Source organism: Dermacentor andersoni, chromosome 4 (genome assembly GCF_023375885.2).
Source record: "Dermacentor andersoni chromosome 4, qqDerAnde1_hic_scaffold, whole genome shotgun sequence".
NCBI classification, from domain to species: domain Eukaryota; kingdom Metazoa; phylum Arthropoda; class Arachnida; order Ixodida; family Ixodidae; genus Dermacentor; species Dermacentor andersoni.
The window spans coordinates 30,429,924-30,457,891 of record NC_092817.1 but is presented as its reverse complement, the minus strand read 5'-3'; the positions used below and the strand labels follow the sequence as shown (position 1 = coordinate 30,457,891).

Below are 27,968 nucleotides of genomic sequence, written 5' to 3'. Positions count from 1 at the left end.
TACCTGTTCAATATCAAGACAAGTTGCAGCGTGACATAATGGAGAGTCCAATGACCCGCACCCCGTTTAAACATATTTATTTGCCTCTCTTTCGGAATTCAGCATGCGCTCGAAGAGGCACAGTTGCGTTGAGTTCTGGCGTATCGACGAATTCGGCGGTGGACTGGTCCACGCACGGCGCTTGCTCGAGTTCGATAATGTTGAGAATGTTTTCAGATTTGAATAGCACGTACGGCACGTACAGGGTCTTCTGAGGACCCATGGGCGTCCAGTAGCGGCCAAGGTTGAACCCGTTCAAGAAGGCTGCGCCCTGCGTCAAGAATGAGAACTGCAAGTTGAAAAACAAAGAAATACAGATGCAAGTTCCACACTGAGCTCGGAACGGGAGCTAGGGATACTGACATGATATATTCTACTATTCATTACTTGCGTTAAATGAAAGTCCTAGCACTCTAAACCCTAGGAAAAAATCGTGACATCCCTCAAAATGCCGGCAATAATTTAACAGCTTTCAGCAGCAAGTTTCGGTTTAGTTTCCAAGAGGATACTGTGTTGTGACGTCACGACACAGTATCCTCCTGGAAACTAAACCGAAACTTGCTGCTGGAAAGCTGTTACATTAAATTATTAACGGCGTTCTGAGGCTTGTCATCATGTTATCTAGGCTTTAAAGGTATAGGAGATTCACTTAACAAAAAAATGAATAGTCAGAAATAACGTGTCAATATCCCTATAAAAAGTCTAAAACGCAACAAACGTGCCTTGTAGTACATGCCTCAGAGTACCTTATGTCGACGATATGCCGTCGACATAAGCACCGAGCCTAAGTGGCGATGCAGCTGCTTCACGGATTGGCTTGGTTCGTAGTGTACGTAAAACACACTGACAAGCTATTCTAGGACGCGCGTCAAATTACACGAACTGATTTTCTTGTCTTTCAGACTTCAATCAGGAAGTAGGTAACGATAGCTCAACAACGCCACCACGATGAAAGACAACGAAACATGTCGCAGCGCCTGTGACACATGCCTTTCTTCCATCGTTATTGTGTTCTCGCCCTGCAATATGTCCTCAAGCAAGCACCAGAAAGCCCAGTTTACTCCATCACAAACAAAAAAAGGAAACGAAGACGAATTACAAGAAAATCATAATACCTCCCCCCCCCCCTTTTTTTTTCTCACTGAACAAATGCTTGCCTTCTTCCAGTTATCCAGCCTTAGGAATGTGTCCAGCGGCGAAGGCAACGTCAAAGGAAACCTAGCCTCATATGCTCCAAAACCACCGGTGCCGCATATGTGGCGGTTCCTCTGCGAAATGACCGCAAGGTTTCCAGACAGTGACTTCCGTTCGTCGATGGGAGTGATGTTCCAGTGAGTGAGCACGATTCCGGAAAGAGTGACATCCGAAATGATTCCCTGGAACATTGTATAAATTATAAACTATAAATTCGTGACGCTGTACACGCTAAAGAAAGATAGCATATTCAGAAGTTGCTATGATCGGAACAAGGACATCCACTAATTTGCAATGAGGTCAGCATACAATTATAAACCCACTTTTGCGTCGTTAAGGTCTCCGTAGGCATTTCTTCCTTGGCTCTCGACCAGCAACGACAATCTCTGGCCTTTGGTCACGGACACCATGATGTCGAAGACGTTGTCCATGCGAGAAATAACGCCTTGGTACAGCTGTAAACGGAGAACAAACAAATAGCATCGACTAATATAGATTGAAGATAAGCGGATAGGTTTTATCTCGCACACGGCACGTTACACTGGTTATGCATTTGCGAAAACGCCTTACAGAGTGGCATTTAACAAAAAGGTGCCTATTACCTCTTCTCTTTCGAATAATGTAAAGCTCTCACATTGATAAGCGCATTGAAACTTATGTGTTCATTATCCCACTGTTGCGGTTCCTTCATCTTCAACGCAATATGAAACGACTACCGACGCAAGAGCCATTACAGCCACAACTGCAGTGCGGCAAAAGGAGTCCGCAACAGCCAAACATGTAGTGGAAGAGGAAGCGCATGTAGTGTTTTGACAGCCGGTAGCGGCTGCTTTCCAGCTAGTTGTCTTGCTATGTTAATTTCTACTCTCTCGCTACCTGCTCTTCCACACCGCAAGATAAAGTCAGTCGCTCGTGGCCCTAAGTGATGGACGTGAAGGCACCAATGACGTTACACTTCTATAGGGCCGCATGGTTAATAGAAAGCTGGCGTTCCCATGTACGGTATCCACTAAGACAAGGCTCAGTTGAACAAGATGGCTTAAAAACATCACCCTCCTCACAAAAGTAACATGCCCCCACATTTAATATTGAGTTTATTTTTGCGCTACTAAACCGTTGCTTCTTTAGAGTATTTCAAAACCATTACTACACCGCAAGAAATAGAACTGCTCCAGCCGCGGATGGAACTCAGTCACCCTTCAAAAAGAAAATGCTGTCTCACGCTGTGGTGTGCATGGCTGTTACTTACAACGGTTCATTTCGAACATGCTTGTGCATTTTTTGTTTCTTTGGTTCTTGAAGGGCTTGTAAAAGCAGCACCTTTGTGCGGCTGTAAAAGCTTTGTAAAAGCTGTGGCTTTTACAAGATCAGCACGTTGGCTGAAAAATCGTGGCGTGTGCACGTACGTCGTCTACGTAGATGTATCCTCGGTCCCGAAGTCCAGGCACCCTGAGTGCTCCAGGGTTGCGCGGCAGGAACGACACGAACGTGTCGTACAGCACCAGCGCTTGGCTCTGCGAGGAAGGTAGGATGTTTTAGATACAAAGCTCCAGCAACGACAAAGTTACTTTTATTTCTTTCTCCTTAAACGAGCTACCGTTTGTAGTATAAACTGTCCCCTCTAAAAATGTTTATCGCTTTCTTGGTTCCGCGGCGGGAAAGAAGTTCCAAACTAGGCTCAGAGCACCCGCCCATTAGATATGCATGTAGCGTGACGAGGAATCATTAGAAGAGAAGCAGAGCCCGCCGATGTCATTGTCACGCTACGGGAGCAGCTTAGACCTTGAGCCCTGTAGTGCCATGATGCTGACGCTAGAAATGCTGAAAAAAAAAAAGCGGTGCGAGAAGAAAGGGTGGTTACTATCCCTGCCCGTGTTCTCATGCAGCAGATCAATTTTTCCTAATTCAGCATCGCTTGAAACAACACAAAGAGTTAAATGCATGGTTATTGCACTTCGTAATAGCGCGGTAATAACTAAACGAATTTATTATCCCGACACCTCGCTGTAGGCGATACTAGATGCTGCATTTAAATGCATCAATTTCGCGCATACGCGCTATTTTAACGAAAATCAGAGTAGAAGTACGTGGTTGCTTCTGCATTCCGGTAGTCATAGTCGCATCACATGATAGTCACATCATAGTCATTTTTATTGAAAGCAACTAGAAGTCGTGATCAGCGAAAACTAATCTATTTTTCATCCTTCTGAATACTACGCATGATGCTGCATAGTGACAACTTACGGTGAAGCGACATTGAAATCAAATCGCATTAAACACTAACCGCATTGCGAAACCTTTGGAAGCATTGCGAAAGACACCAGCGGCTCCCTCGCTCTAGCTGCACTTAGCTCGTACACGTGTGAGCTAAACGAGACAAAATGGAAGCAAGTCTACTGCTATTTCTATTAACGCAGAGGAGCAGAGGGTGGTCGCTCTACCAAGAGCGACCGCCCCGAAAGGCGTTGGTCCCGGGTTCGAGTCCCGGGCCAGGACGAATTTTTCTTCAACTGCGAGGCTTTCTTTCTGAGAAACCCGTACGGGTTTCCTTTGTAGTTTCGTGCTACAATTCGGGTGGAGGCCAATTTTTCCCTTTCATGTAGAAGCATTCCTTCACGCTCTCAAAATGAAATTTCAATCTCGAACGGTTAATATTGTCCTGATTTGAGCAATTATTATTTCCATTGTTAATTTTAACTAAATTATCAAGCATCAATTCAATACTTTGAACAAGTACTCTAAGATATCTCCGAATTGCTCATGACCGCCGTTGGTCGAAGTTTAATTTGGTAGAGCGCATTCGGTATAGACGTCTCGATGTGGGCCGTGGCAGCTGTGTAGTTGTAAGGAAACAGAGACAAGCACAACACGACAGGACAAAAGACGCCGCCCTAGTAATGCGCCTAGGTGAGCTAGCCGATGGTACATGCTTTTTCGGGCAAACAGCGGTAAACATGGGGCAAGGTATCCTTTCAGCTATACTCTGATTCTGTTGCCCCGTGTTTAGCATGGTTTATTCTCAAAACGTGCATCAACTAGCTCCCCTATAGGCGTGTTACGTGCTTGCAGTTGAATTTGACGGCGAAAACACAATTCAAGTCGCGTATTCAACAATGTAGGACGCTTTTCTTTTTTCACTTGTAATATAAAGGAAGTTCGTTTTAATAACTTGGGTACACGGCGTCCTATTTTACTAGAAATCTTACCTATAATATTGTGACTATTCGCGCTCTAAAACTGTAAAGGAGATGGCGTGAATGTCTTCCATTAGCGGCACAACTGCTGCATGCCGTTCTTCTCCTTGCTCTAAAAATCTAGTGGTCTGTTACAGGGCGCGAAGCTTTGCAAGGTCTCTGTTCGTGAAGACGAATGGACGGGTCACGTGTACGCAAAACATAACAGCGAGAAAGCACGTATGTACTAAATGCAATTCGGACGAATGTACACGTCGTTGCTACCGGTGCAACCTGGTAGTATGAGGAAGCATTCGCAGAAGGCCTAGTTCCATGGCTGTTGACGTGAAATGCAGGGAGAGTACAGTACGGGTTCATTCACCCCTTACGTGTTTATTTACCGAGCGATCTGTTTTCTCGTTTGACGAAAAGGAAAGCCCAGGAGACTGAGAAATAGAGACGAAAAGCAAACGGTGCGCGCACTTTCGGATGATTTGCATGGCGAATGCCCATTTCTCAACTAATTTTGAATGCATTACATTTGCTCACATTATGTATAAAAACTATGTAATGTTGACAGACCTACGAACTGGTGAACCAACTACTCAACAGCCGGCACTGCTTTTCTGTGTGGTGTGGTAAGGACAAAAACATACCGCAGCAAATATTCGCAATTAGATGAGGCATGTGTATGCTGCAGAAAAAAATCTAGACACCACTGAGCACATCGTAATTGAATGCGAAGGGATTCACCCAACGACACCAGTATGCAACGTACACCTTCCAGAAGTGCTTGGATTTAAAGTAGACGGAAGGCATCAGCCGGTCAGCAATTGAGATAAGCAAGAGACGTTTAGAGTATTGGTGGGAAAAAAGTAGGCAAGAGATTCATACGAGCTGATCATGTACCGGCATAGGTAGTGCAGTACAAGGTAGATATAGAAGTTCTGAGGGGAAAAAAGAGATAAAGGAGATGTATACAAATATGCTAATATGAAAGACATGTATAGCATGCCTGATTAAATCATGCAGGCTAGGTTACTATTTCTCACCACCCCGTTTCAAAGGGGATGCCAATGAATCATCATCATATATTACCTGCATTCGTGGCCATTTAACCTTTTCTGCGACAGGAAGCAGACGGTACAACTTTCAGGCGGTGCCGGCTCCTCGTCCTTTTTTTTTGTAATATTTTTTTTTAATATGAAAGGGCTGTAGATTATAGGTTAACGGATGAATTAGTCCGCTTGGCCTTTCCTTACCTGCCTGATCTCCTCGAACGTCAGGGGGCGTTCTGACGTTATCGTGGCTCTTGAAAGCATCTCTCGAAGCTCACTCAGACCGAACAGCTGCAAAAAAAAAAGTCCTTATAAAAATTTAAGTACTGAAGCAAAAAGTCACTGTTTCGCCCGAAACGCAAGCATTGTTGGCGTTAGCAAATTATTTGATTGCGTTAGCAAACTGCTATATAGCTATACAAAGTAATTAAGGTTGTAGCTTTATCAGCCGTACGAACTGCTGCAAACATTAGCTTACTAACTAAATTAACAAGCACGGTGTCACGTGCCCACAGGCGAACATGAACACATTTCACTCGATGACCGCAAACACTCGCTGTCGGAATGCTAGCCCGATGAAGAGCGGCAGCAGCGGCGAGCGAATTCTCCTTCGTGCTGCCTCTCGCTTCAACTCGAACTAGGTGCGCGAGAACTCAGCGCACACGGAGCCGTCAGTTATCTCAGCTCGGCTACACTTCGAATTCAGATTCAGATTGCCCCCTAAATAGGACGCGCGCGGCCGCGCCATGCGCTGCCGCCTCCGGAGCACAGAGGGCGACACACTTCTCTAGAACGCGCGAGCCCCGTGCTCGGGACTGCGCTGGCAATATCTGAATATGGCACGTGGAACAAAATCGGCTGTATGGGAGCTTGCGTGATTGCATTTACGGTTTCCACTAATTTATCTCAGCCTAGTGGTCGGCTCGAGCTTTAGTAGCTGCTCTGGCCCTCAGGAGCGTGTCTATAGACAAGTGCGTTGAGCTTCTTGCACGCGCACATCTCCCCGCTCCCCCATCTTGCGCACGCGAATAGTTGACGCACCCCCTGCCCGCCTTCCTCACTCGCACGCCCGAGAAATCACTGGCGCACAAAGCCACCGTCCTTCTCAGCTCGCTCTCACATGCTTTCCCTCCCACCTGTAACATACGGCGCGCGGCGCGCACCTTATCGCACTTGGATGTTATGCGGAACCTCACGGCGACGCTGACACCGACGACGACGGCGGAAATTCGCCTGGGGTGTCCGCACAATTGGTATCGCAACAAAAGGTTACCACTGAACACATTATAGCTCATAAACAATTAAGGAAGCTCACCCGTCTAAGCTTGAATGGTCCAAGAGCCATTTTCGGTTTAGGCTTTGGAACGGGTCCCGGTGGCAACGGAAGGTACTGCGTATGATGAATACTGTGTATGAATGAAACTTGTCAAGTGCGTTTCCTTTATGGCCTTTCTGTATTTCATGTTCATTGGTGCCATCCTACTTTACGCTCAACTGTTCATTCCATGAATTGTACTCGAACCATAGCGAATGCACTTTTTGCCTATCATACGACACAGAAAAGGCGTTCACAGGATGATGGATACTTGAAATGATCAACAGCGGGCGAACAAGGGAAGACGCATATTGGAGCGAATGTTTCGAGAAGTGGACTTGTCTCATTATCTCATTGTTGAGACATTGGCTCCAGGCTGAGTCTCCCATGTTCGCCCGCTGTTGAACAACACCCTTAATCACAGAGGCGTTACGTCATTCGAGGTATGTGCGGGCACAAGTACCTTTTACCACAAACTTTATCGTTCACGATCACTATGCTACATTATAAGTAAGCACACCTCTGTTTCTTTCTTTTCGACCTTCTAACAGGAAGATTAAGCATTGCATCGTGTAGAATTCGTCGTCTAACAGACTTTGTCTCCCAATTCGTAGCCATTGTGATATGGGTTGCGCCACCCTCGTACTGCTTTGCAAGAAAGAAAGAACGGCCGTTATTTGTATGTGCACGGAGGTGACTGGATGGAATTGAATTATTTCATCCAAACGGGTGCTGCATAAAATCCATCCATCCATCCATCCATCCATCCATCCATCCATCCATCCATCCATCCATCCGTCCGTCCGTCCGTCCGTCCGTCCGTCCGTCCGTCCGTCCGTCCGTCCGTCCGTCCGTCCGTCCGTCCATCCATCCATCCATCCATCCATCCATCCATCCATCCATCCATCCCATCCATCCATCCATCCATCCATCCATCCATCCATCCATCCATCCATCCATCCATCGATGTGCGTTGAAAAATAATCCACGGGGCCGAACAGAAGGAAGACGGTGGGCTAGTTATAATCTTTTTCACTTGAAGCAAACAACTCATTTCGGCGTTGCAATGAAACATTAGATCATTCGTTCTTCAGCGTAGCCTCCTATGTGCGTATCTCTTGACGGCCCTTCTCGATCCACTTAGGCGCGTGCTGTGTTCTGGCCAGGTTCAGCTTCGCTTTCCTTCTCGCATTTCAGCTGTCTCCCTCATTTAGTTTCCGTTAAACATTCAAATCTGCTGCTTATATACGATCCACGCTGAGATGCTACGTCTACTTCTTCGCCCTTGCCCTCCGTCTGGATACCGAAGGCCGCAGCTTCAACTCGCGAACACTTAGTGAAGCCTATCTGACCCTCTTAGACAGCGGTGCCCTGCAAAAATTGCGATATATTATTACCCAGATAATGCGTAACCCGTTTTTCTGTACAATGTTAGTGAAACCGGGTGCATATCCTGAAATGATCCATGTTTGCGACCTGCACATGTACCTTCGCGATGGTTTTCCGTATGGCGTGGTATTTGTCCGTCGTATCACCGGCCTCAGTGATCGGCGCGTCAAAGTCGTAGCTGGTGGGAATCGGATGGAAGTGGTCATCCACGTTGGCTGCAAGTATATGCAAATATCAATAAACTCGTGGCTTTCAAAAGGCTCACCGACATATTTAGTCCGTATAATATAGAGTTCCGTTGGACTTGAAATTGAGTGGCAGTTCATAAAAAGAATAAGGCAGCGTGTAAAGGCACTTATAATTACAGATTGCTATTACACTATACATCCGAAGCACTGAGCCACTTGGCAGGCAATATCTGTACAATTAGAGACAGGAACCGTGGACAATATTGGTCTACCGGGAGCACCGATGTGCAGGAAAAGGGGGCCGCCACAGAGAAGCTGGAAGGCGGCGAAAGGTGACGGTGCACCAGAGGGCGGGCGCCTCCCTGCTGAGGCTGAGGTTGACACGGGTAGGGCTAACTTCGGCACAAAAGAAAGCCTAGTTCAGACCCAAACAGCATCAACAGAGAAGCCTGAGAGATCGAAATTTACCATAGAAAGCTTTTACTGGTTGAAAGGAGAAAAAAAAAATGTCCCTAATAACACCGCCGCAGGACCCGACAAAATCTCAGTAAAGCTAATCAAGAACTTCGGTCCAAAGAGCGAGGCGCTGTTGACAAACGCCATCAAACAAGTGATTAAGACGAAGAAAATTCCAGTTGGATGGCGTAAAAGCAAGATTGGCAAATCGGAAAGAAGGCAAACGTGATAAGGATAGGACGAGCTCGTACAGGCCAGTTACAGTAACGTCGGTGCTATATGGAATGGAAATGCAAGCAATAAAATTAGAAACGTCAAAATGGCCGGAAACAAACGATATTCTGGGGGAACTACACAATGGGTTCAGACCGGGCAGACGCTTAGAAGGTAGTATTTTTGTTCGAACTCAGCGCATAGAGATATCAGTAGCTCAGAATGTACCTTTATAGATGGTATTTCTAGATATACAGGGAGCCTACGACAACGCAGGCAGGTAGTTGTCATGGGATATTCTCAAACACGAAGACATAGCGGTTTCGTGGAGCTGCAGAGGGAGATATATAGAGAAAACCGAGTAAAAACTGTATGGGAAGGCTGAAATTGTAATGAAGTGGTGGAAATTCACCAAGGACTGCAGAAAACGCGCCCTCTATCTCCACTGTTCTTCATGCTTTATGTTAAGGGCATAAAAAGACAACTGGAAAACAGTCAATTAGGATTTAATTTATCTTACACGCGTAATGGACAAATGGTGAAAGAGAATGTCCCCGCACTGATGTATGCGGACGTCATAGTGCTACTAGCGGACGATGCAAGAGATCTACAGACATTGGCCAATATGTGTGGCAACGCAACGACAAATCTAGGCCTTAATTTTAGCGCAGAGAAATCGAGAATTATGATCTTTAATTAAGGGACGAGCAACTACTTGGTGTCGATAGAACAGCAAGTCATACCCATAGTCAAGCAATATAAACATCTTGGCGCATACATAAACGAAAGAAAATTCAAGCACACACCAATATAACCTAAAAATAAAAGGGAAGCATAATGCACCAATAATGAAATACTATATGGCACTTTGGGGCCGAAATAAATATGAAGTGGTGCGCGGAATCTGGAAAGGTGTCATGGTACCAGCGCTCATCATCATTCGCAAATGACATTCTGTGCATAAAATCGGATATCTTGTCGGGGTTGGAAGTTAACCAAAGATCGGTGTGCCGGTTGGCTTTGGGAGCCCACGGCAAAACGACAAATAAGGCAGTTCAATGGGACATCGGTTGGGACTCGTTTGAAGTCAGAGAAGTGCAGAGTAAAATTATTTTTAGAGAAAGACTCGGCAACATGGATCAAAAGAAATGGGCGGCTAAAGTGCACAAGTATCTGTACCTAAAAAGCGCGGACACCGAATGGAGGAAGAGGTCAAGAAAGTTGGCAGCCAAGCAGAGGGTAATTTAAAGTGGAGACAGACAACCAGGAGAGATCAGAAAGAAAGTTACAGAAACAAAGACAGTGAATTCGATGCAAAGAATGGAAATGAAAAGACCATGGAGATTTACAAGAATGAGAAAAAAAGAAATTAGAAAGGAAAATTTGTACGATTACACTGAGGGAAGTGTCTTGCTACTTGAGGCTCGAGTTGGTTGCCTAAGGACAAAAACATACCGCAGCAAGTATTCGTAATTATATGAGGCATGTTTATGCTGCAGAAAAAATCTGGAGGCCACTGAGCACATCCTAATGGAATGCGAAAGGATTACCCAAACGTACGTCTTCCATATGCGCTTTAATTTAAGTGGACGGAAGCATCAAGCGGTTAGTAGTCGAGATAAGCAAGAGAAGTTTAGAGTATTGATAAAAAGAAAGCAGGGAAGAGATTGATACGACCGGATCATGTACTGGCATAGGTAGCGGTACAAGGTAGATAGAGAAGTTCTGAAAAAAAAAATATAGATAAAGGAAATGTCTACAGAAATGTTAGGATGAAAAACATGTATAGCGTAACTGGTTAAGTCAAGCAGGCTACATGACTATTTGTCACCGCCTCGTTTCAAAGATGATGGCAGTAAATCATCATCATCATCATCATCATCAGGCTTCATAAATATGGTCTTACTGTAATTCACAACTGCGGTATATTTAATCATCTTTGTTTATTTCTAAGGAACGCGGACCTTATGTAGTTCCTACAAACGCTATCGTCAATGGCGGCAACTACTCATAACCCGTGCTGACTGTTACGCCACCGCACACTCGACCGTGGACAGGGGCACCCTTAAACTAACCTTGCACACGGAAATTCCGGAACAGCGATGCTAAACTTAGGTCCTTACCTCCAGACTTGTACCCAAATGACGTGCCGCCATGGAAGACGTACCTGTTGAAATAAGACGAATCAAGCAATCAGTCTTCAAGTTACTCAGTCAAAAGCTTAATAATGTGATTAGTATTGTTCGGGAACTTCAGCCAGCTTGCAGTATGTACAAGGTGGTATCAAAAACCTCCGAACTGGCACTGTTTTCGAGAGCGAAATTCATCTATGCGCATTCAAACACTCTCACCTTTGAAATAGTCGCCTTCCGCAGCAATACAGCGCTTCCAGTATTTCGTGCACCTTGCGAATATCTGCTGAATGTCTTCTTTCCGGAACTAGTCGAGCACCCTTCTGCGATTTGAGCTTGATTTATGCAATCGTGTTAAACTGGCGATCTTCCAATTGGCTTTCTAATTTTAGGAAGAAATCGAAATAAGAGTGAGCCAAATCCGACGAATCACCCGGCTTTCAGATCGAGGATCATCACTAGTGACAAAACTTAGGTGCACTGGTACGGACCCTGAGACGAAAACCCTCATCGTAGTGAAAAAGCCAAACTTCTACATGATCCACAATATTCTAGGAATATCTGCAGCTCGACAAATTGAATGCTCGTCGTGTTTTTCGACATGCATAGTATCGTACATCAGGAATTCATCGCCAATGGTCGAGCAACGAACAGCAATTTTTACTGTCAAGTTTCAGGGCATCTAAGGGAAGCCATTCGAAAAAAAGTCGCAGTTTTGCCCGAAAGGCGAAGCATCGATTGCGATGGCAAATTAATGAACAGCTGTACGAAGTCAGGATAGTAGTTTTATCGGCCGTATAAACTTGTAAACATACGCATGCTAACTAAACTAACAAGTATGGTGCCACGCGCGCACAAGCAAAAATGAACACATCTAACTCGATGACCACTGAAACTAGCTGTCGAAACGCTGGAGTGAGATAGCGCGCAAGCACCAGCAAGAAAATTGACCTTCGTGCTGCGTGTCGGATCAATGCGAACTAAGCCGCGAAAACACAGCTCGCGGCGGACTCTGTCCCCATCGCAGATGGCTTTCAAGATACAATGGCCCGGGTGGGTGCATGCGGCCGCCCGGGCCGCCCCGAGTAGGACGCCCCCCCACTCCCGCCCCCCCTCCTTACCCTCCCCCCGGAGTTTTGCGCACGACGGAGGACGCCGCGCTTCCTCCCTACTTTCCTCCCTTTCGTTCGCGAGATTGAGCCGCGATCACCGGCTCACCCTCTCAAGCTTTCACCCGCACATACAGCATATGGCGCGGCGACGATATTATCGTGCTTGGGCTTTATACGGAACCTCACGGCGACGCCGACGGTAGGAATGCACTTGGAGCGTCCATATAACTGCTATCGCAATAACATAGCCGATCCGGGGCGCACGAGATGTTCGATGCTACTCGATTGCAATGACATTCCGTTACACATGACTCCGCACACGCGAGTTTCTCGCCGGAAACAACATTGTTCCTACCCTCCTTATCAGATTAGGCTCTTGCTTATTTCGCTCTCTTCCCAAAATTAAAAAAAAACACTCACACGCTGCCATTTCGGTACGCTTCTTTAATTAAGATTGAATAGCAAAAGGGTTCTCGACTATTTCCGGAAAGAAGGCGGCCAGAACGTATTCGCAAATTGACAGTAACGCTGGGAGCGCTGTACTGCTGCGCAAGGGGTCTGTTTTCAAAGGTCAGAGCGTTTCAGTGACCAACCTTCGCCACGATGTTAATCACCTCCTTTTGTCATGACCCACAGAAAATGCCTTGTATTGTCCAAAACTAAAGAAACAAATAAAATTAATTACTCCCGTCTAAACCGAGTCAGCCTCAAAACGTTTTGATATCACCTCGTATAATTATAGGTAGCCTTTTTCATGCCAACTTGAGTCACTTGGTATGTGCCATACGGTGTGTGTTGCTCTTCAGCCATCGTCTTTAACGCCGACTTGGGTCACTGGGTACAACATGCCAGTGGGTATGTGCCGCTCTTCAATGAACCTATTTCACGCCTACGTTGATCACTGAGTTTGCACCGCTGGGAATGCACCACTTTTCAATGACAAAGAAACATTTTAAAACGTCTCCGGTGCTATGCGGAATCGAAACCGCGTCATATGTATTCCGACAATCTTGTTTGAATGTTTATCCAGATAAGCGCCACTCGCCGACTTCGCGGCGGCGGCGCTAGATAGCGCAGCGTGTCCCGAGTGAAGCGCGAGAGAGGAGCCAGTCTGCAGTACACGCCTCATACATGACGTGTTTCGGCGGTGGCAATACGGTGTGCCGCTACACTGCGTCAATGATAATCGAACTAATGTCGATGCAGTCATGCCGAGACGATTTCTTCACGATGCCGTAAATCAATAGTAGCAGGGACTTGCATATTGACGGAGGCGTTCATGCTGAGCATCTTGTCCAGCTGGCTAACGAAAGCGCTCGTGCTCACGACCGAGTGTGGCTCAGCCCAGTGGTCCATCCAGCCTGTGTAGTACTCCGAGTTCACCAGTGGTCCGCGTTCCTGGTGCCGCCGCTGCACAGCGAACGCCTTACCGATGTCACTCCCTGCGACGACGCGGTGAGCAATGCCTGTTAGCGCGCAGAACATTGACGCATAATGTATACACATATACAGACATGCATTTTTGTTATAACCACTTTAAAAGGAGATTATTCGCTCACTGAGGTTTGTTATTCCTCAAATTTCGCAAATAGATTGCATTTTTTTGTTCTGCATCCTTCAATAGAGAACATTATAAGTTTCCTTCTTTGTCGTTTAGTATTTAGTCTTAGTTGCAGGTGGATGGCGAAATCAACGCACGTCTCCGCAACAGCTGTAGCTCATACGTGGGCAAGCTGGGCGAACAACGGTAATGTATCATTTTGTTTGCAGGGTCAGGCGAGTGAACATACCATGCGTGTTTTACTGCAGACTAAAAAATAATGATATATTCGTGCTAGAGGGCGTTGAAGTGTTCCCGCACTGTAAATAGGTAGGTTCTGGAGTGACGTCACTGTCACGCTAAAATATTTTAGCACACTTCGCATTCTTCACGTAACCGTCTCGCTTCGTTCCCCAAACCACGTCTTCCTTTGTTTATAAACTGTGGTGTCTACTTATAATGAGGAGGAGCAGTCTAACAAGGAATTTCGCTGTAAGCCAGTGATTAGACAATTGGACTAGCCTTCGTCAAGGCGCCCTGACGAAGACAATTCACTTTGTCGAAAAGTTGGCCTAGAGTGACATTCTTTGTTCGACTACTCCTCGTCATGTTAAGTTTCGATCTTCATCTGAACTTCTGTCTTGCTAGGGTCTACTTATAGGCACATTTACCTGTGCCGAAGTCCACCGTTGTGTAGGCGCCATCAAGCTTTCCGCATTTCAGGTAACCATCTGCGTCGCCGTCTGTCGTGTAGAGGACGACGTCGTTGCCTAAGTAGAGGCGAATCATGCCTCGCAGATACGCAGTGTACACGTAATCACATGCTGCATAACTTCCGTATTCGTTTTCCACCTGGGCATTGCGTGGAGAAAATTGTAAGCTGAAACACGTGAAGCGTTTGACGACCACATCTGGATTAGCGAGAGCCAACACCGACATAAGGAAACATAAATTTAAAAAAATTCAATATGTGTATTCGTAGACCTGAATTCTATAACATTAAACGCTGTAGTTGGTCATAGTCATCTTGATACGTATTAGGTGAAATAAAAAAAAAAACAAGATGCAGGGAAAAGACCCATGTCCTTTCTTTTTCCACTTGCATTTTCATTCCGCTAATATGTTTTGTGTTCTGCAGCATTCATTTCCAGAGCCGGCCCACTCACTTTAGAATCTTTTCGTGCTTCCTTGAATTAGTGTGCCTTTAGAGGGTGCCAGTGAAGTATGATAGCTTACTTTGCCGTTCCTCGCGATATAAAGTAATAAGTAAGACCATAAAGGCATTTTACAAGTTTATGTTCCATTTTTTCTAATACATCACTGATCACATATATGTCGTCAGACAGTGTCTAGTGAGGCGCTAATAATGACACTCGCACTTGTTCTTGCGGTGGCCGTTTATCACCTGCTTACAGTTTTTAATCTTATTGCTCGAAGCAAAACGCGCCTGCATGTATCGGAACATTTACAACTGTTGTCGACGATTCTGTCTGTTGTATATCTTGTCGTAAATTCTGGCAGACACGCGAGCGCCAGCGATTACTCTTGAGCCTTCGACAAGTCGTCTATAAATAGCCAACGCGCTTAAGCCGCAGGTCATATTTCGACGATCGACGATCCGTCTCGCCGTTTTGTTGCGTGAGCACAAGTTCGCCCAATAAAGGGTTAAATTCCTGACTCATAGTTTTTAACACTGCGTCTTTGTTCGCCATCACTACAGCGTGACAACATGAAAGCCCTTTCCTTCCGGTTTCCTGCTACAAGCATTGGTCAGCACTGCCAAGGAGAGTTAGTACCTTTAATTTCTGCTGTAGCTGTAAGAGACCTTGCCACAACACGGGAGAGATCGCACTCTAAAGGACTAAAGAAAAGCGCTGACCTGGGAATGAATTCTTGCAGTAGTAAGTGGTTGAGTGGAGACCATTCTTTCCCTGTTCCTCGCGGTTTAATCGAGCGTCTGTCTCCTGTCGCCTTTCTGCGGCAAGTTTACCATCAATGAAGCGTTGATTATCCGGCAATACTACTATATGTATTTTTTTGACTGCGAAAAGGCATTTGATTCAGTAGCAATAGCGGCAGTCACGGGGGCATTTACTAATCAAGGAGTACTGGAAGAGTACGTGGATATCTTAGCAAATATTTAGAGATTCCACAGCTACCTAATTCTTCACAAGAAATGCGGAAGCGTACTTATCAAGCTAGAGGTAAGGCAAGGAGACGAGACCTCTACAATGGTGTTCACGGTATGCTTATATGTATTGAAGTTGTTAGACTGAAACGATGCAATGTGAGTATCAATGGCGAATATTTCAACAGCGTGCGATTTACTGATGATATTGTCCGCTCAGAAATTATTGAGATTACATGAAAGAAATGAATGAGGATCTTAGCCGACAAAGTAAGAGTAGAGTTCAAGGTTATTATACGGGAAATAAAGATAATACTCAATATCCTAGCAAGAGAACGAGAATTCGCAATTGACACTCAGTCTCTAAAATATGCGCAAGGGCACGTTTATGTAGGCCAATTACTAACAAAGGGCCCTGATCATGAGAAGTAACTTTACAGAAGACTATCAAAGTGGTTTAGCCATATTTGCTATCAAGTCTCTTCTACTCTTGCTGCGCCTGCAGTAGTCCATGTACGTATTGTTTTTCAAACACTACGAGGTACACTCCTTAACAGGCTATATTACAGGAATTTTGTTAGTACCAAGAAAGCGCACCGGTACTGAGTCACCATTCGCCGACGCTGGGCTACTTGTTCTCATCCTAACACATTTTTCTTGCCACGAGAGTAACTTCGAACACGTAGATTATACATGTCCATAGTAAACCTGCGCAAAGTCTCAATAACTGGTGGTTTCCATTCAACTCCTACTTGTTTAATGGCCAAAGTACTGCGCGTTCTGTTGAGCTTGATGGGGCCGTTAAGCACCAGCGATATTGATAATGCTACGCGCTAGAGACCTACCCTATTCTGAGGCAATCATGCTGATATCCTAGCTCCTCGCGATAGCTAGAGACGCGCCTTGACAAACGGCGTTTTTTTTTTTTTTGCGAACTGCAATAAAGAGTTAAAGTTTGCAGCTTACTTTTTTTCCCGCGAACACACTTTGGTGCAGCAGCAATATAGTGTGCCATATAATATTCAAGGGCTAACGAAGCGCAGAATCATTGGTAAGATTACACGCTTGCAAATTGATTTCGCCAACACTGATTTATCCGTAGTATTCTACGTTCATCTCATTTGTTGGGGCCTAATTATTTGCTGAATCACTCTGCTTAGCTAAGCAAAGTTCTGCGGCGATATTTTTATTGACAGTAAAGTTTTTGTTCAGTCTAACTGGTTTAATAAAATGTGGTTTTACTATGACGCGTTCTCTCTGTATTAGTAAGACTGTGTATTTCTGCTTTCCAGTGCTCTCCCTGATGCCACAAGGCATCAATGACAGCCAAAACGAAGAAGTTTCATATCTTGATGGTAAGTCGCCTATGAAATCAGTAGGAAGTGTCCACATATATCAAGTGATCGCCTCAGTCTGTGTACTCACCTGAATAGCAATGACAGGTCCTCCGTTGACATATAGCAGTGGCTGAATGAGCGGGAGGAGCTGAGAAATGTAGCGATGTACATAAGCGATGTAATCTGCGAAAATTGAAGATTTGCTTTGGATAAGCCGAGTAGCACGTCCAGATCAGAAGGGTAATGCCTGCACTAAGCCTAACCATGCGAACGAATTTTGTTGAATTAGTTGCAAGCCTCTTCAGTGCGCATCCCGTAAACACGCGTTTTATAATACCGCAATAGGTTGTATGAAGAACACATTTAAAGTTGGCGCTCATTTTGTGTGTTGGATGTGCCTGTCTTTGACGCCTTGTTATCAAGTGCTTATGTATACCTGAGTGGTTGAGTTTTATGTTAGGTCGGAATTTGCTTGCCGGCGTCCATGTAAATGTCGTGAACCAAGCCGCCTGCAACATTCGTTTTATTACGCGAGCACGACTGAGATCAACGCTTATCGATAAAAGCGGCAATTAGGCAGTGCTATATCGACCTTTCCCTTTGGTTGAGAGGCTGGACGCCACTTCATTTGTGACCGGGAACGTGTTCATGTAAACGCGACAAGGGGTGAGTCGAATTGACACCGCATTGCCTTCGTTTGCATCTGTAATTTCCTACATGCGCATCATGTAATCATGCTGTAAGCACTTTGAAGCTAAATACTTTTTAAAAAAATAGGGGTTCAGGCCGGTTCAAGCTTCTATTGCGTTAGCAGCCGAGGCTGGTATTTTTCTTCGAACATATTCACGTGGGAAGATGAAGGTCTAGGACATTCAGCAACCTCTGAAGGATCAGATAGAGTTACAAATCAGGACAACGAAGTAGTCAAACCCCCGCAAGCAAAAATAGAATTGTCTCACACTTTGCTGTCTTCAGAGCACGGTATTCACAAAATAATTGAGAAAAAAATCTGCGACTGCTTTAGCAAAGCATTGTTCCGTAGGACTGATGTCCCAACAAAGGAACATTGCGGGGAAATATAGACACACAGCAAAAACCATTCATAAGCATTATTAAACTGAACAGCATTCCAGTACGTTCCGGTTTGTTCACTTTCGCCTTGTGCAAGGCATATTGCGAGGCGGAACCAATAAGTTTTTAAACTGTGCTTATATTGAAGAAAGTAATTTATTTTTGTACATTCAAACTCAGTCATCTTCGAACTAGTCCACTCGCGCAGCAATACAGCGCTCACGACGTACCTGCCGTTTTGCGAATGTCATGTAGGTGTTCTTCCTTGTACGAGCCGAGCACATTATGCGATTCGCGCTTGATTACACGAACCTTGTCAAAGCGGCAAGCTTTGAGCTGGGTATTTAATTGTGGGAAGAGAATAAAAGTCGGCCGGAACCAAATCTGGCGAATTGCCCGTCTTTCGCATCGAAGATCATCACTGAAGACGAAACGTGGGTGTGTTGCTAGGATGCTAAGACGAAGCAACAGCATACGCAAATGGAAAGCGCAACACCTGCACGGATGAAGAAAAAAGAGATGACTAGGCAAGTGCGTAGCCCAACAAAATGCGTGATCATCGTCTTTTTCGAACAGCCGCAACGTTTGTCATCTTCAATTTGTCCTGGTTAGCGAGAGCATCAACAGCGAATTTTACAGCCAAGTTTTAGCGCGTCCGAAGAAGGTCGGCTAAAACAGCCAGATCTGTGATGCACGAGAATGTGGATGCGGCACGACGACAGTGCACATTGTCACCGATCTCCGCGGACAATCGAGTTTCTGGCCTTACAAAACACGATGTATCTTCCACACGCACTCCACACACCAGAATTTTTTTTTTCGGCTGACATTGTTTTCTTTGCAAAATCAAAAACCCAGCTTAAAGATCGCCGATTTGAAAGGACTGCTGAAGTGAAGCGCAAATCGCAGGAAGTGCTCAACTTGTACAGGAAAGAAAACTTCCAGGACATATAAGGAACGTGGCGAGAACAATGGAAGTGTTTTATTGCTGATCAAGGGTACTATTTCGAAGGGAACAATGTTTGAATGTACATAAATAAATTAGTTTCTCGAAAACAGAGCTAGACTCGAAACATTTTGATGCCACCTCGTGATTAGCATATTTTCTTTTTGCAACTTCTTCTGTAGACCGATTTATCCAGAGCGCAAGAGTGACATAATATTCACTTCCGCTTGAATATAAGGGATGTTCGTCGTAAGCAGTGACAAGAAAAAGTCAATAAATATCATCTAGTTTTTTTCTTACGTGGGTCACTGGTTCGCAGCCCTATGGAACGGTTCGTTGACAGCAACCAGTACGGAAGGCCGCCCTGAAGAAAGGAAAAATTAGCAAAGGAGATTACATCAGGACGAGAAGTATTTCGGCTTTGAAAAAGAGTCGGCCAAGAACTTCGCAAGTACGAATAAATTCTTGAACACCCGCTTAGGTAGCTGCACATTAAATTGTTCGACATATTGCTAATATTTGATAAACCTTATCTACAAACACCCAATTTACACAAAAATCACTTTAAATATAAACACGTAGATTTCCTCCGTACAGGCCCTGCACTAGGAAAGCACGAAGCTGCACCGAATTTATTCGGAGACAAAAAACAAAAAAAAGGAGCAGGCACGCAAACTTTCGTGCTCAAGACAGGCATGGAGCCTAGTAGAGGATGCAGCCAGCTGGGCAACGCAAGCATTTCTACTGGTCTCGACCGCGCTGCACTGCAGAATAGAGCCCACCGTATGCTCAAGAACGTGCTAAAGCTAGGGCACGCGTGCGAACTATGGCAACAAGCATTTTGAGAAGCGCCGAGTACAGTCCTGAGTGATTTCAGGCCCCTTCTGCTCGCTTTACTCTGGGAAGAACGTCTTCTTTCTTTACGTGGTGACTGGAATTATTTGCAAATGGATTTCGTGCAGACTCTGGCTCTTACTGCTTGGCTAAACTCTGTCACAACGCCATCACTGCCTGTCAGGCTTTTAGTGCCTACTTTTTAAAATTTTTTTGACTCGATGAAAAACTTGCTTGCATATCATGTCAGCAACGAATACGGGCATCCAGCCCACATCAACTGCAACGTCTTTTGTTCCTCTCGCTCGGGTCTCGAATATAATACAGCGTAGAGAAAAGAGTATTGACACGTGCTGGTCTGGGAAAAGCACATAAAGCATCTCTGAGCTAAAATAATCACAAGCGAAGTCATGTTTCTTAGTCGCAATTTTTGCTCCTGTGCGTCGAACACTAGAACAAGAATTATGACCAGAGCCTAAGAGGGCACTGCCAGAGCTGAACCCCTCGGTTGATTTTGTTCATCACAAGTGCCATCGTGCTGTCATAAGGCACGCGCAACGCATTTGGGATGTAATTTTGACGCTTGGCTTCTGTCAACACCAGCGTATATCTTGCGTGGAACATCACCCTAACTTTGTAAGGCAAGATTACGATGTGTGTTGTTCCTGTTTTAACTATTAGACAAATAAGCTGCACCGCTGACAAGCTACAGCTACGATCACAATGTACGAACACGTTCGTCTCACGTGGTTTCTTCTTTAAGCTCTATACGTAGTGAGTTTTGCTCTATACGTTAGGCAGCTGGCTGTTATGCGCCTCATGCGAGAAACGCCATTCAACTTCGGAATATTTCAGCTATGGAAATTTTTCCTTTACACCAGCAATTCTACCCTACCCACCCGCAACATCTTTTTACATTCCCAAGACACGGTATCAAAATGAACGCGCAATCGACTGTAAGAAAGAGCAAACGTGCCCAAGACAAATACGCACCATGTCCCTCTCGGAATCTATGTAAGGTCCAGGCCTAAGCAGGACGAGCAGGTCATGCTTCTGCGCCAGCCTTAGGAAGCGAACGATGTCCTGTTGTCCTTCAAAGTTGAACTGGCCCTCCTCCGGTTCGTGGCTGCTCCACTCGACGTAGCTGCATCGCATGCAAGATAGAGGCTCTCACCTTGGTCTAGTGATACCCCTTGTGATACTCAGGCTATTTTAGTTACATACGTATCTTAGATTACTTACTACGCCGCTTTCAAGACGTGGAAAGCTTAGAGGACACGGTGTGCGAAGAACAGCGTCAACAGAATTATTGAGGCCTAACGTCACTTCTGCAGGTCACGTTGAAACAAATTGCCACTTAGTCTTACACAGAGTGAGGCTGAAGTGACAGCTATTGAAGTTCACGTACAACTGCTTTCAGGCAGTTCAGCAAAAGATAAAAAGCAAGAAGTATTTGACAGGCCTGTGCATGCTTGCCTACATTTCACGTTTCGCTAACGCTATAATTTCACTAAGGTATCTCTCGTTACCCTTTCGAATACTATTACCTTAGCAGCGCCTCGTTGAAAATAATGGTGAGGAATTATAGTCAGTAATATGCATAAATAAAGAAAGATGCTTGTGAGTACTCAATACTTCAATATACGACCCTGATGGTGTTTGACATTAAACTTGTATTCAATTAAGAAAGTGTCATATCTTAAATTCTGGCATGCTCGTTAATGGAAGGATATATGGCATTACGACGCTTAAGGAACCAAATGTTGCAGTGTAACTAACGCGAACAAAAGGCCACACAGTGGAAGGGAAGACGAAGACGAGTGCTATACTTAAGACTAAGTTGTAACAATCCCGTGTCTTGGTCTTCTCTTCCGGTGTGTGCTGTCTTTTGTTTGCGCTAATTTCCTTCCAACAATGCAAGAACGACGACTAGCCGAACAATTAATCCTTCTCAAGAATCCAAATGGTGAAGGTTCGGGTAGACCGGTTCTGCGCTCCGTTGCTAAGCGTGCACTTCCGAAAATATAAAGCAATTCCTTGAAACTCTGAATTCAAATTATTATGTTGAGGCAGGCGTTGTTGCTGCTAGGAGGCACCGGTCAATGAAACGACATGGAACGGGTAATTCGATTGGCGTGGTAAGTTCACGTAAACTAATTAAAACTGCCACATATGAAGTTAGCTTAAGTTATAGAAAATTGTTTGTTTTCTTTGTACATCGTGTATGCGTCACTGAAGTCACGTATGCTAACTTAGTGCAGCCCTTTTTCTGAGTGACACCGTCAGTCTAAATTTGGTTTACCTAACAAACCGAACTCTCCGGTTATCTAGAAAGTTCGGCTCATCTCGTCCCGTGATGTTGATCTAGTTCCCTACTGCTCTCTCTACGATAGCACGCGTGGTGTGATCTGTTTATGCTTGTCACATCTCAGGTGTTCAATTGAGCAGACTTTTTGTTATGAACGACGTTACATGAATTTAAGGGATATATAATGAAAGTTTCGCATAGCATAAAGGAACTGTCAAACCTTCTTTAACTTCTTTCAGAAATCTGTAAATGCGCAACGTTCTATCTTATATTCGAAGTCAGACTTGCCCGTGTTAGAGTGTTACCTCATGTATAGCGCTAAGGGGAACCGCAAGACGATAGAGAAGGCGAGAACACAGCACTACTAACAACATATATTTTATATTTCACATCGTCAATACATATATACCATCTTACTACAAGAAGCAAAATAACCAAAGAAATAAAAGCGCAACATACATCACATTCCAGCGAAACTATATCTCACCAGGCGCTATAGCATTTTCGCTTTATTGATCAAAGGCTGTCAGCCACAGCGCATGCAATACCAACTAGCCAATGCAATAAACAAACTAGCCCATCTGCTCGTTCTTTTGAACCGTGTGTTTGTATTTGTTTGTTTCTATAAGAAAACGTACGTCATTATTCGGACACCCTTATAAAAAAGTTCATGGTGCCGGTAATGTCCTCCGGTGATTTAATTTTTCCACTTTGTTTATGGGCCCCACCCACATTCATGTTTCTCTGATAATACACTCATCTATCTTTCTGTAGCCTTTCTGTTTCATTTTTGCAGCAATGCAAACGCCGATATGCAACGCACTTAACATACCGCGCATCATCCCGCGCGAAAGTTAAATATAAAGGTGGTTATGTTCTTGTAATGACTATTTCTCAGTTCCTCTGGCAATGGCGTCAAAATTAGATGCACCTAGGCACCAAGGACATGCATCATGGCTGGTAGCTTGACTTTGACACGTGACATTTTAAGAGAAGACATGCACAAATTGCAAGCCGACAAGCCATCGTCTCTTGGAGCTACAGAGGTTTCTCTTCTTTATGCTTAGCTCTGCTCACAATTGTGTGTCCTTATTCTCGGCCCCCAGAGTCGCTCCTTCAAAGTCGACTTCAAGTCTACGCGATACATCGACAGAAAGTCATGACAGAACGTCATGAGAGAAAACCAACTACCCATACATTCCAGGCGACAGGCCGACAATACTTGGCGTGTTCACCTTCTTTAAATGTATCACTTTCTAAACACCTACCATAGGTGTCACATGATGGACAGAGCTTTAAGTAAGGACGCCTATACGAATTGCTTGGATAAGTGATCACTTCGACTTCGCCCTCTACTGTTTATCTTCCTCTCAATTTTATTACATATACGCTAATTGTTTTCCTTATTTTGCTAATGCGGAAAGAAAATTAAGGGGAAGTCATCGGGTTTATTTCTAGGTGGGGCTGCGTATTGCATTGGGCGGGACTACTGCTTCTCATCTACATAAATGTCATTTCGATGTAGCTGCATTTTGAAATTGTGTCGCAAGGAAATACGATTTTCTGTGGTGAGTGGAAGGAGAACAAAGGAATGCATCGTGGGCAAAACTGCTGTATAGTATGGGTCCAAGGAAAAGGCCGTACAACTAACGAAAAGAACATACTAACGTTTGTATCGCGTTGAGTCCAGCAGCTCTCATTGTTGCCAGGCGGTCGTCCCACTGCTGGGGAAGTGAACGGAATGAATGAATGGACCCGGACACAATCTGTATCGGCACGCCATCCTTCAGGTAGCGATTGTTCTCGTAGTCGATCACGAATGACCTTTGACCCTGCGTGTATGCAGTATTACAGTTTTCACTCGCATGCAAAGGAATGGGCGCGGTTAAAGAACGTTACACAGAAGCACTGTCGCGCGTCTAAATAAACAAGGATTTGCATTTTCGGACTCGTGCTGCGAGCCAGAAATTTTTTAGCTCTGTCTGTGTAACGCAGGCGATCAATTTGTACGAGTCTCTGACCGGACTCATTGCGAGTTTTGTTAGTGATCAATACCGTTGGTTTGTGTCGACTTTCTGAAGCCCGTTCTCACGAACAATTCAGCTTCGTAAACAGATTTACGAAAACAGCTTCGTAAATCTGAGACGTTTTGTAGATTGGAGGAACCGTCTTGCAACCATTAAAAAATGGAACCTGAGTACAAGTTACTACCATGAGTTACAGCTCAGTCAGGTGTTTCTCACGCTAGCCTACAATCAGTCCAGGTGGGCACGACCCTTGTTGTTCTCGAACTTCAGCCGGAATCGCAATCCGGCACTCTGGCGTCATTTATTGGAACCAAACTGTAGTCGTAAGCAGGAGCCTTCACTCATCACGCAGTGCTTGGGGCAGATGTGTGGCCAGAAATATCAAGACCAGACGCCATGCACATCAAATGTCCCAAACTGCAGCAGTGTGGTGATCGCTGCAAACTGAACCAGAATATGGCTCGCTCAAGATTACCAAAAAAGACGCTTAGTTACGAACACTTGTCCGGATATTTCTCGAAGACAGATTGTAAAGTCGTTACAACAGGCATATGTTTCGTACACGCCATGGAATTAGACGCCTCCAGCCATACTTCTATTTTGTCATTAACTTCAGTTTTCAAGCACGCTTACGGGGTTATGCTGTTGCGGTCAATATTCAATACCAATAACGCTCGAAAAGCCAAGTTTAATTACCCGATAATAATTAGGCGATACACGCAAGTGTTTCCGTTTTCGTAACTCATATACTGATTTACGAAATATCCCTGAGGCCACTTTTTGACAGGCAGGTGCCGTTGTTATTAAATAATCCTACCGCGACATATTTCTCTAGTGTGCTTCAGGACTCTTATACCGGCAACTGCTACATAGTTAAGTACTTTCACAGTCCTTCCTTCCCCTGCCTTTACACAGACTAGTAGGCTAGTTCATGCAAGCTTATGCCAACATTTCCGCCTTCCCACAAATAATTTTCTGTCTTTTGTTGTGTTTATTACTTGCGAGAGCATGGAAAAGTTGTCTAACAGTTTCCACAATCATGGATAGAAATAAAAGCGATAAAGCCAGACTGCGTTGTTTGTAAACATCTACCGCAGATTAACAGTTCCCAATGCTGTTTTTAGATTTATCATGAAGCGCACTAAAAAGCTCGGTTATGGCTGTGAAGAATAAGCACTTCTGTTTTATCCGATCGCAATTCGAGCAAGCAGGAGTGACTATTAACGGTTGACGGGACTTACTGTACTCCTGCTTCTTGAGCGTGCATTGCATTACTCATTATGGCAAGGCAGCTAGCTAGGTGTTTGGTTACCATGCTCCATGAACACATATCACATGTCATGCGACTCCGTCTGCATTTTGGACTATGGAGCAGGAACACACCAGAACGTCATAATGTAAACGTAGATTTAGCCTGCATCAGCCACTAGAAAAACGACACCATGTTGTCGACGAACATATATATATATATATATATATATATATATATATATATATATATATATATATATATATATATATATATATATATATATATAGTCATATCATAAGAAGCCAACAAACATTGACACCAAGGACAACATAGGGGAAATTGCTTGTGCTTAATAAATGAAAATATAGAAACGATAAATTAATGGTAATTAAAGTGGATGGAAAAACAACTTGCCGCAGGTGGGAACCGAACCCCCAACCCACGGTTCGGTTCCCACCTGCGGCAAGCTGTTTTTCCATCCACTTTAATTACCATTAATTTATCGTTTCTATATTTTCATTTATTAAGCACAAGCAATTTCCCCTATGTTGTCCTTGGTGTCAATGTTTGTTGGCTTCTTATGATGTGACTAATAAAAATCGGGCCCCTCGGTTAACCCCCTTTCTTCTCGTTTATATATATATATATATATATATATATATATATATATATATATATATATATATATATATATATATATATATATATATATATCCTATCTCTCCGTGCCGCTTTCGGCGAGCTATAAACATCGTAGACGTCTGCCCCGCGCCTTTCGAGCGTCGTTCTCACTTTCTGTGGTGCTCCTGCGGGGCCCTCGAGCAGCGTCGCTTGAGCCCAGAACACTACGGCCAGCACTTTGAACACGGCGGCCGGCGCATCGCCGATCATCTTCGGAGTTCTCCGACGACAAGCGACCGAGACGGGCTGCCGACCTCAAAGACGACAACGACGTCCTCGCTGCAGCCGCCGCAAGCAAGCGCACTTCATGGGAAACGGGCCCGCTATATATCCCGCTGCTGCGAGATTATCGCGACAGCGAGAGAGAAAGGCGCGATTTCCGCTTCTGCCACGCCGTTCGCCTCTTGACACGTGAGGCACGGTCGCGCCGACATCCGATAGCTCTTCGCGCATGCGATGTGCAGACGCACCGTCTCATCGCTTCTGCGTGCGTCGGCGTATCGGGCATCAGAAACGTGACGGTCTCGGGAGAAAGCTCTCTCGTTGAGTAGGCCATATGAAGTAGCAGTGCGAGACATTTATTGAACCGAAAAACAACGAACGTTGAAGCTGGTCATATGAAAATCAAGCGGAAGAAAAAGGCTATTTTCCGGAATACAGATCTATGTATGCTGTTGCCTTTACACCGAGAAAGGCTTGTGCGATGCCGATAGCTGGCCGGTTCGTAATATAACAATCTACAAGGCCAGTCCGGTTTCGTTTCTGTATAAACGTTTGTAAGAACCTGGACAAGACAGAGGTCCACGAGAGGATGGAGACGAAGAACTCAGCAGTGGTCGAACGAGGAATGTCTCAGGAGCCAACGTTTCGGCAAGGGCACTTGCCCTGACGAAGACAAGTGTCCTCGTCGAAACGTTGACTCCGGCGACATCCCTTGTACGACTGCTGTTGGAAGTCCGCAAGATTTCTTAAAAGGACCTAATTATAGACACGCAGTCTAGCATGGCATTCGGTGTACCGATGTCTTGCTTTGTTTCCAAACACTGCCGCATACCCCACTACGGGGGATTGGCCAAGAAGCAGGCGGTTTCAAGTATGTTTAGAATTGAAGCAATACTTAAGTACCAATCACGCTGCTTATCAAGGTTTGTACTTGTACATCTCTAGCTGTTTGTGCACTTTATCTCTCTTTCTAGATTGCGGCACCTCAGCGTCGTATTCAGCGTGTTTTTGTTACAATGCGAAATACATTGCTATATACCATCACGGAGGGATTTCACTTTCTCCCAAGGGCGAATCAGCTTGTTAGAGATAGTGATGATTATATCTTCCTAACTTACATGAAAGCGTACTATTTCCGAACATGGTGAACTTCGTCTTGCGGTGTCATGTTCTACATTCAGAGAACAAAGTTTCTTTTTATCTTCGTTTATGCTAAAAGTACGGGCTCCAAATGGACTGAGAAGCACAGTTCATATTATGTTTCAATATTCGGTCGGGCATCTCCTGAATTCGCACCGTGATACCGTTCTTCGTAACATCACAGCTGTCAGAATTAATTCACTATTTTTTTTT

The 27,968-nt window shown here is 44.7% G+C and overlaps 1 protein-coding gene across 1 annotated transcript; it reads right to left on the bottom strand.

The window, feature by feature from the left end:
- Positions 1 to 60: 60 nt before the first annotated feature.
- On the bottom strand, positions 61 to 26,727 carry LOC126536623 (beta-galactosidase-like). The gene is made up of 15 exons (XM_055073560.2): positions 26,505 to 26,727; positions 24,102 to 24,265; positions 21,119 to 21,269; positions 19,592 to 19,655; positions 17,363 to 17,457; positions 14,481 to 14,661; positions 13,531 to 13,711; positions 11,149 to 11,192; positions 8,268 to 8,383; positions 6,780 to 6,854; positions 5,669 to 5,755; positions 2,640 to 2,747; positions 1,557 to 1,688; positions 1,197 to 1,415; positions 61 to 310 (listed from the first exon to the last, which is right to left on the bottom strand). The coding sequence occupies exons 1-15, from the start codon at positions 26,601 to 26,603 to the stop codon at positions 77 to 79; spliced, it is 1,950 nt and encodes a 649-aa protein (XP_054929535.1). The 5' UTR covers positions 26,604 to 26,727; the 3' UTR covers positions 61 to 76.
- Between the last annotated feature and the right edge of the window lie 1,241 nt (positions 26,728 to 27,968).

Coding starts and splice junctions, on each gene's coding strand:
- LOC126536623 (XM_055073560.2), bottom strand. CDS start 26,603: ATGATCGGCGATGCGCCGGCCGCCGTGTTCAAAGTGCTGGCCGTAGTG. Junction 24,266..26,504: donor CCGCAGGAGCACCACAGAAA/GTGAGAACGACG, acceptor GCATACACGCAG/GGTCAAAGGTCATTCGTGAT. Junction 19,656..21,118: donor TAGATTCCGAGAGGGACATG/GTGCGTATTTGT, acceptor TCCTTTCTTCAG/GGCGGCCTTCCGTACTGGTT.